Source organism: Gekko japonicus, unplaced genomic scaffold (assembly GCF_001447785.1).
Source record: "Gekko japonicus isolate JY-2015 unplaced genomic scaffold, Gekko_japonicus_V1.1 scaffold1830, whole genome shotgun sequence".
Lineage (NCBI taxonomy): Eukaryota > Metazoa > Chordata > Lepidosauria > Squamata > Gekkonidae > Gekko > Gekko japonicus.
The window spans coordinates 221,535-230,916 of record NW_015165300.1 but is presented as its reverse complement, the minus strand read 5'-3'; the positions used below and the strand labels follow the sequence as shown (position 1 = coordinate 230,916).

The following is a 9,382-nucleotide window of genomic DNA, read 5'->3' as shown; positions in this document are numbered from 1 at the left end:
GAGCAGCAAGGTGATGCCCCCCCCCCCCCCAGGATCCTCCTGGTCCTTGCAAGCTGAGGCAGCTGGTGGGCTCCTTGCTGACAGACCACCTGAAGAGAGAGGGTGGGGGGACCGTCCTGTTCCCCTGGCCATGGAGCGGAAGGAAATGTTCTTCTCCAGACCAGGGAGCTGGGCACATCGTCACTTCATGTGTTTTGCCTTCAGAATGTGGAAGTTAATCTGTTTTGAGGAAGGGAGAATGGTGATGATAATTTATCAAGGAAGATGTTATGATGGACTGTATAATTCTTATCACTAGTTTAAAAAGTAAAAAGGAGCATTTGTTTGTTTATTTGTTTATTAAATTAGGCTTTTACACCACCCTCCCCACAAGCAGCAAAGTTCTATAGAATACATGTAAGACCATAAATAATCTCACGTACAATTCTAAAAAACCCAAAACCCACATGGTGCCATAATACGATTTTAGTCCCCCAGTTTACTTTCCTTGAACAGTACTGTAACAGCCTCTGTTCACGACTGATTGGCCCGCCAGACCACGGATGTTAAAACCAGCTGAGGTTAAGAAGCTTGTAGCTGTTAAGAACCCGCTGCCGTCCTCAGCCGTGTGCTTGGCGGAACATCTGTGCCTTGCAGGCCCTATGGAATTACAACAGATCCCGCAGGGGCCCTGATGTTAGTCGGCAGAGAGTTCCACAGAGCCTGGGCCAAAAACCTGACCAGGGACTCAACTTGAGGCCAGGTTTTCCCTAAGGACCCGGGTATCGAGAGGACACCCTCTCACCAAGCCCCACCCTCTGTCCCTGACTCTGGAGAAATGAGGCGACCCACTCTAGGGCTGCCCCGCACACTCCGACATTGGCGAGATGGTGAACCACGGGACCTCCATGGGACGTCAGATTGCCCAACCGCGCGTTATTTTGCCCTGGGGCAAACAGCCATGCCTCCCCCCCCCCCCCGCCTTTCCCTAACTGGCTTGGACTCTTGTGCGCATGTCCCCCCTCACCCTCAAGCGCTCATCATCAACTACATTGCTTTCCATGTACGCTAGCGTTGCTTTGAAGGAACCTTATCAGCCAAGGCTACAGGTGGTTCGCATTTGGAGGCTTTTTGCTTAGTCTATAATGAACAGTAGTGTGAGAATAGAAGAATTGTTTAATCAGCTATAACTGTTGCTTTCTCAAGGTTTGAGCGCGAGATGAGCCCTCAAGGCGGGTGCGGGAACCATATCTATTGGCCCATGTTATTTTGAACTTGCTTTATTATACCTGGCTCAAGCCCTTCATGTTATTCTGAACAGAACATCTGTTCTTACTTCATGGCTTCAATAAAATAAAACCTTCCTGGAAGAGTGTATTTCATTGTTTGCTGTGAGTCTGACATACAGCAGGTTGTGATCCACTGTGTCGAACACTGCTGTCAAGTGAAGCAATAACAACGGCACCGACCCGCCTCGATCCAGCTGCCTGCAGAGATGGTTCATGAGGGCGACCAGCACAGCGTCCATCCCATGACCGGGGTGGAAGCCAGACTGGCAGGGGTCTAGAACCAGTGTGTCCTGTGCACCTCAGCATGTTGAGAAGTGAAATTTAATCTGAAAAGTGGGATGGAGATGAAGGGGGGGGGTTGGTGGGGGAGGTGTTGCAGTCTGATCTTTTCAGTTTAAGCCAGTCTGAGTCCACTCTCTGCCCAGGTGGTCCTCTGCATCCAAGAGGGTGTGGATAGAAATCTCGGAATCACTGGCCACCAGGAGCTCCCTCACAGAGACTGGCCTTCCCAGGGCCCTTTGGCTGCTGCGGAGGCTGCAGGCACCTCCCTCGGATGCTGTGGCCACCCGGGGGGGGGGCATGAGGGAAGAGCCCACCTGATGGATAAGCAGCCATTACACTGACCAGAGGCTGTAAAGGACAGTCATGCTAATTAATGTCTGTACTTACATTTTGTCAGTCACTTTGAGGAGTTTGCAGTCAAAAAGCTACAAATAAATGCATTAAATAAATGATATCCTTATGGTTTCCTCAGATGGAATGGGCTAGCCAGATGGCCCCGCTAAAGAAGCAGCTGTCAGTAGTACTGCAGATTTGTGCTATATTAGTAACTTTAGATCTTTGAAAACACGCCAGACCTTTGGGGCGTGTTTCTGGAAGTGAAGAGGTGATAATTTCAAGAGTTACAATGAAATTCTTCTGTATTCCATTGTTACCAGACTGGCTTATTAATACCTGCAAAAATATCAGTTAACACTCAGGCACTCATTAATAACACCCAGCAATATCAGAAGAAGTACAGTACAAGATCATGCAGCAAGCAGCGTCACTAGGCATAAAATGCTGTCTCATGATAAACCGAAAGGTTTCTTGCTGGAGAAGTGGATTAGGTCAAGAAGAATTCTGAAAAGTGTCAGTGGTCCTGACAGATCAGTGGCTACTCATAGCAGTATAACATGCCTAGGAAACAGCCCGGAAGAAGTAGCTACATGAAGTCTACCAGGCTGATTAAGGAACCAATAACTCCATCCCTGCTCACCAGACCCTAATGTGGGAGTCCTTCCTTGAGGCAGATACTCTCTGCTTCCGACAGATTCAAGATGACATTGGCAGTGGTATGAACAGGTGCTGTGTCCCATTACCACACATGCTTTGACTATTCAAAGCCTCTGTGTTGTCAGGCTTCCACATCTTGTCCAGACCGGATGTTGCAATGCAAGAGAGCACTTGCGGACAAAGGCAAAGTGACAGGCATTCCATTCCACAAGTGACTGCGTTCCAGGCGCTTTAGGAACCCTCAGCAGCTCACCACCTGTCCCTAAAGAGGTAGCGCCTGCCCTGGAGACATTAGTCTGGTCAGTGCATCTGCCTCAAAAATCACAGGCATGGGCGATGGGAGGGGGTGGCTGTTCACCAAAAAAACAACTTCAGTGGGAGACTCTTCCATGACTGCCTCAAAGATCTCTGCCAGTCCCAAGGGCCAGCCTATAGGCACTTTGGCAGTATAACGGCCATCAACAGCCTGACTTTCTGTCCACTTGAGTGGACAAAAACGAGTGAGACAGAGAGATTCAGGCTTGTTGCACGCACATTCCCATGGACTCTAGCTGATATTTGAAGCTTTGCAGGTGTTCATCAGTGCAGTGTGGGCGTGTCCCATCATATGTCTGCACAGCAAGCAGACTGAGGTTCCCTGATGAACAACAGAGATTCAGTGGTGGTGACACGGGAGCAATCGTAGCCACGTTGCTGTGATCTTAGGTTTCACTGTACCGCCTCCTGTCTGTGAACGGCAGGATTTGATGGCTCACAGCATCCGTTTTGTACCAGGAATTTTCTGTTTTGACCTCGGTAATACTGATTCTCCCCCCCATATTTTGGACCCTAAAACAATGCCGCACCACAGTGTTGCACTTCATATCAGCAGTGCCTTTCATTTGATAATATAGTTGCCCAAATTGTCATTGCATAAATTAAATGCATAAATTGCATAAATTAAATGCGAGGTGCTACACCTATGTCCTTTTTGCTGTAATGTTGCACTGCTCGGTTAGGGAACATCTCACATGCATCCTCATTTGCTTCTCTTGGGTCTGGCACTCAGCAGTTCTTTCAGATGATCAGACAGAAGGCAACTTGTGAAAACACTGGGAGAACACAATATTCTATTTTGTGATTTTTTATAAAAAGAAGAAGAAGAATGCTGATGTTGGCATTGGAAGTACAAAACCCAACACCAAGATTTGGCTGAGCTGCTACTGATGTCAAAAGAGGAGTTGGTCTTCACTTGTATATTGCATGGTATTTGACTCTGCATTAATGTTCTCATTCCACTGGGGAGGCTGAACAGAGTCCAGACACAGCTTTTGTGAGTGCATCCGCAAGCCAAACATGAGCACTTCTGCTGCTACTGTTGCTCTAACACTCATCTTCTTCTTCTTCAGTTAAAAATTCAACTTCAATTCCATCATTGATCAGTTTCCGAACTTTAGATTTTGTCTTACCCCAGTTCATCTTCAATGGATAAATCTTTGTTATATGAGTGCAGCTTCTAATGGACAGACTCCATTATTTCAATTAAATCGGACTCTGCCCCATGGTAGGCGCTTCCATTTTCAATCACTGATGCACACACCGTTCTCTTCGCATTCCCCATAGATCTGGATGTCTAGAGGCTGCCCAATTAGTGGCTGTTTGTGAGCTCACTCCGGGTGTTTGGTATTCTCAGAGGTCAGACCTGCTGAGGGCTCTGATTCGGCTGTGTCCTAACTAAGCTACTTGATGTAACTGTGCATTGGTATAGTCGCTCCTGGCACAAGAAGACTTCTTGTTGTCGTTGTTGTCCCCACCCCCCTCAAATTTGTATAGAGCTTGGTTCAACTCTTTGGAGCCTTGAGGGCTCTGATGGGAAGAAAGGGGAGAGAGATAGTAATTTTGTAAATGAAGAAATGCCGCAAGCTTACCCTTCGGTATTGTTAATCTCTCTGTCTGTCTGAGGGAGAGTGTAGTAGGGGGGCAGAAGGTCTTCCCCAGACTGAAAGGGCAGCCAGTGCTTGAAGCCCTCTCGGCTCTGTCCCCCGTTTCAGGTTCACCTCCTTCGTGAGCCTGAGGCCCTGGGTGGCCTTACAGGTTCCTGCCCACATGATCCGCGTCCAAGATTTCCAGGGCCATAACACAGGGATAGTTTCTGAGAACTGCCCTGGGGATCCCTGAGGAGAGTATGAAGGCATCAGTCCATATGAAAGCCATTGTCTTTGATTCCCATAAACTCACAGAGGCACTCTTGGGCTTTAAAAAGCTAACATATGTCTCCTCTATGGACTTTGGAGGACATCAGTAATAAATTTACTTTGTGTAATTATGTTCCTCAGACACAGCTTAAATGCTGGATGGCTGCCTCCTTTGGACCTCAGCAGGGGAACTTGCCCCCATAGGGCGAAGTGGACAGCATGAGTCGGACAGGCTGCAAGAGGACCAGCCCCGTCCGGAGGGCCCCTGTGGCAGTGGCCACCAGCTGGCTGCCTCCCTAGGGGCTTTCCCCCCCGGGGGGGGGGGGGTGTGTGACTCGCGCGCGTACACACACAGCCCTCCGTGAGGCTCAGACCACCTAGTGAGCACGCCGGAGCCCCTAGAAACCCCCGGCAACACCCACCAGTTGGACAGCAACCGGGTGACATCCCTCTCAAATGGCAGGCAGAGACACAGCCAGCCGCCAGCCCCTGACGGTGTGCCCGCCCAGCTCCACCCCGATGATGGAGCGCCAGGAGACGGGTGGCAGCATGACTCCCACAGAGGCCCAGGGTCTGAGTGGCAGGAGGAAGAGGAGGAGGGGTTGTTTGGCTTTATACTCCCACCCTTCACTACCCAAAGGAGTCTCGGAGCGGCTTACAAACTCCTTTCCCTTCCCCTCCACAACAGACTGACACCCTGTGAGGTAGGCGGGGCTGAGAGAGCTCTGAGAGAACTGTGACTGGCCCAAGGTCACCCAGCAGGCTGCATGTGGAGGAGGAGGAGTGGAGAATTAAACCCAGCTCTCCAGATTAGAGTCCACTGCTCTTAACCACAACAGTACACTGGCCCTTATGGGAAATACACAACAGCCCCCTGGGGAGTGGTGCCCACCCACACGTCAGAGTGGGGCTGAGCTGTAGGGGCTGGGGGTGGAGGCAAAAGACAACGCACGCCTCTTTGCCTGGCGATGGTCTGGCCAGCAGCAGAACTCTAGGCAGAGGCCAGGCTTTAGCCCGCGGCCCCCGTGGCCAAGACTAGTGCCGTAGCCCCGGGCAGACAGATGCAAAGGAGCCACGCCATCAGGCCGTGGGCGTTCCTCTGCAGCCTGATGGGCCCAGGCGGGGACCAGTGGGAGGGCATGGGCCACCCCCAGACGGGGAGAGACCAGAGGCAGGCCAGCCACGCAGGGCTGATGTTTTGCCCCCACAGGCAGCAAAAGAGGGGAACAGGACAACCCCGCTGGTGGGCCATCTGAAACAGCTACACCTTTGGCTGACACACCCCTGGCATGGCTGGTCACTGCCATCAGACCCCTCGTGCCCAGGAGCCCCTGGCACCCAGCTGCCCAGCTTATCCAATGCCAGCAGTGCTGTGGGGGAGTGTGGGACCCAGAGCGCCCCCCCCCCCGCTTCCTAGAGAAAAACAAAGTTCTGGTCCTCTGAAACAGCACAGGCTCCATTCAGGTGGGGCGTGGATGATGGACATAGGCTGAAAGAAGTACAGTCCCCGAAGTATCTGGGCACTGCATGTGTCATTGTTCAAGGAAGTGGACGGCACGTCTCCAGGACACGCACACGTGGATGCTGGGCCATCTGCTCAGGCAGTCACTCCGTGCTCTCATGCCAAAGATGGACCCCGCACTCGCTGTCAGCTGAGGGGCAGAGGGGTGCCCTCAGCTACCTTACGGGGCACCTACTTGGCTTGATGGACGCAATCCAAAGCCAGGGGAGGTGGGGCTGTCCCGGGGGGACTCCCCAGCTATGTGACAGGGTCTGTTGCGAGCCTCAGCATGGGACTCTGTCCATGAGCAGCTCTGGTGAGGATCCTGAGCAGAAGCAGGTGGGTATTCGCCCCAGAGATACATCCTCCGCTTATGCCTCTTTAGCACGGAGAGAGGCACATAGGAGAATGCGGAAGAGACTCGTAACCCAAGGATGCTGGGGTTTCTTCCCTGGCCATTACTGTCCTGCTACTTGGGGGTGGCCCAGGGGGTCTGTGATAGAGATGCTCACAATATGCATGCAGTGACCTGTAGACCTTGTTCACCTTTAACCTTATAGCTAAACTTTTGAGTACTCAAGAAGTGTGTACACTATAGGAGAGCTTGTACATAAGCATGTTGTATTTGCCATCAGCAGTCCTTGAAACACAGAACTGGAACGGACCTCTAGTGTCATCTAGTCTAACTCCCTGCACAACGTGGGGAATTCACAACTCCGCCACCCCCCCTCACTCCTGGCTATAGTACCAGGCCATTCACCAGAAGAAATGTCCTTGGGCTTGTTTTTGTTTGTTTTTTTGCTCAGGAATGTACATACTACTGAGGGAGGACAGGTATAAGTTTTCTTTTTGCAAGAGGCCAGTTGCTTAAATTAATTGAATATGGACAGTTTCTGGCATTTGTGTGTCTCTATTTTGACTTTAAAACCTTATAAATTGACTGCTGTGGCTCAAGTGGTTAAGACGCTGCGGACCAGAAGGTCGGTAGTTCAACAGTTCAAGACCGAGTGAGCTCCCGTCTCTGGCCCCAGCTCCTGCCAACCTGGCAGTTTGAAAGCAAGAAACTGCAAGTAGATAAATAGGTACCGCTTTGGTGGGAAGGGAACAGCGTTTCGTGCGCCTCGGCGTCTAGTCATGCCAGCCACATGACCACGGAAATGTCTCTGGACAGCACCGGCTCTTTGGCTTGGAAACGGAGATGAGCACCACATCCCTAGAGTCGGATTCGACTGGCTTTTGAGCAAGGGAAACCTTTACCTTTACCTAAATTGACTGCAAGTTTCAGAGTCTGTGGAGGTCAAGCGCAGACTCAGCAGAGATGAACTGTAACAGAGACATTTTCACGATGAAATTTAAGTTTCATGGCACAATAATCAAAAAGGGGAGGGGAGCCACATGTGCCGGTGGGCCGAGGAATGTCATGGGGCAAGTGAGCAGGGAGCCTGGCTCCTCACGTTGGAGCTAGCGGCTAGACTTTTTCAAGGCCTGCCGTAGGCAATATATTTTTCTTGAAATGCAATTTATTTAAAATATTTATAGACCGACTTTTCTCCCAACAATTTGGGACCCAAAGCAGGAAAAGTTAATGCAATTAATAATACTTGGTCATGGAGAAAGAAAGAGAGAACCAGAAAAACATCTACTTCTGCTTCATTGACTATGCTTAAGCCTTTGACTGTGTGGATCACAACAAACTATGGTAGGTCCTTAAAGAGATGGGAGTACCAGACCACCTCACATGTCTCTTGAGAAACCTGTATAAGGGTCAAGAAGCGACAGTTAGAACCGGATATGGAACAACTGATTGGTTTAGCATAGGAAAAGGAGTACGACAAGGATGTATATTGTCACCTTGCTTATTTAATATATATGCAGAGTACATCATGCGAAATGCTGGCCTGGATGAATCACAAGCCGGAATTAAGATTGCTGGGGAAAAGATCAACAACCTCAGATATGCAGACGATACCACTCTAATGGCAGAAAGTGAAGAGGACCTAAAGAGCCTCCTGCTCAGGGTAAAAGAGGAGAGCGCAAAACTGGGCTTGAAGCTCAACATAAAAAAAACTAAGATCATGGCATCCGGCCCCATCACTCCTTTGCAAATAGAAGGGGAAGTGGTGGAAGTAGTGACAGACTTCACGTTCCTGGGATCCCAGATCACCGCAGACTGTGACAGCAGCCATGAAATTAAAAGACGCCTGCTCCTTGGGAGGAAAGCAATGGCGAACCTAAACAGTATGATAAAAAGTAGAGACATCACCCTGCCAACAAAAGTCCGCATGGTCAAAGCAATGGTATTCCCAGTAGTCATGTATGGCTGCGAGAGTTGGACTATAAGGAAGGCCGAGCGCCAAAGAATAGATTCCTTTGAACTATGGTGCCGGAGAAGACTCTTGAGAGTCCCTTGGACTGCAAGAAGATCAAATCAGTCAATCCTAACAGAAATCAACCCTGACTGTTCCCTGGAAGGCCAGATAATGAAACTGAAGCTCAAATACTTTGGCCACCCAATGAGAAGGGAGCACTCACTGGAGAAGACCCTGATGCTGGGAAAGATTGCAGGTCAAAGAAGTCAGGGACGGCAAAGGATGAGATGGTTAGTCAGTGTTATAGATGCAACGAACATGAAATTGAGCAAACTTCAGAGGAAGGCGGAAGACAGGTGGGCCTGGCGGGATCTGGTCCATGGGGTCGCGAAGAGTCGGACTTGACTGCGCGACCGAACAACAACAATTATAAGAAAATATCAGTACAATTAGTAATTCTCATCAAATTCATTCTGTGAGCTCAGAACAGATTGGCACTTTAGGACCATCCAATGCCCTGGCTACTGCAGCTAAGCTGGATGCATCTTCAGTTTACACACTTTTCTTAGCAGTCCTAAAAATCTAGGGCCTGGATATCCTACCTAAGAAGCTGTTTTCCCCATGAGATGTAGAGTTGTATTGGTGATGGTGCCCACTAGTAGAAGTATGACTGTGGAGCTGTGGCTCAGTGGCAGAGCATCTGCATGATACGCTGAAGGCCCCCGGTTCAGTCCCCGGCATCTCCAGCTAAAAGGATCCTGGTGGCAGGTGAGGTGAAGGACCTCCGCCCAAGAGCAGCTGCCAGTCTGGCCTTGATGGACCCAGGGTCTGATTCAGTATAAGGCATCTCTAGGT

General features: G+C 50.1%; 1 protein-coding gene across 1 annotated transcript in view; it reads right to left on the bottom strand.

Annotated features, from left to right (window-relative positions):
* The window catches only part of TP53BP1 (tumor protein p53 binding protein 1), a 55,640-nt gene extending 51,639 nt beyond the window's left edge, over window positions 1-4,001 (bottom strand). The window contains exon 1 of the mRNA XM_015410396.1: window positions 3,992-4,001. Within this exon, the coding sequence (XP_015265882.1) occupies window positions 3,992-4,001 (10 nt within the window). The remainder of the gene's footprint in view (window positions 1-3,991) is intronic.
* Window positions 4,002-9,382: the final 5,381 nt, after the last annotated feature.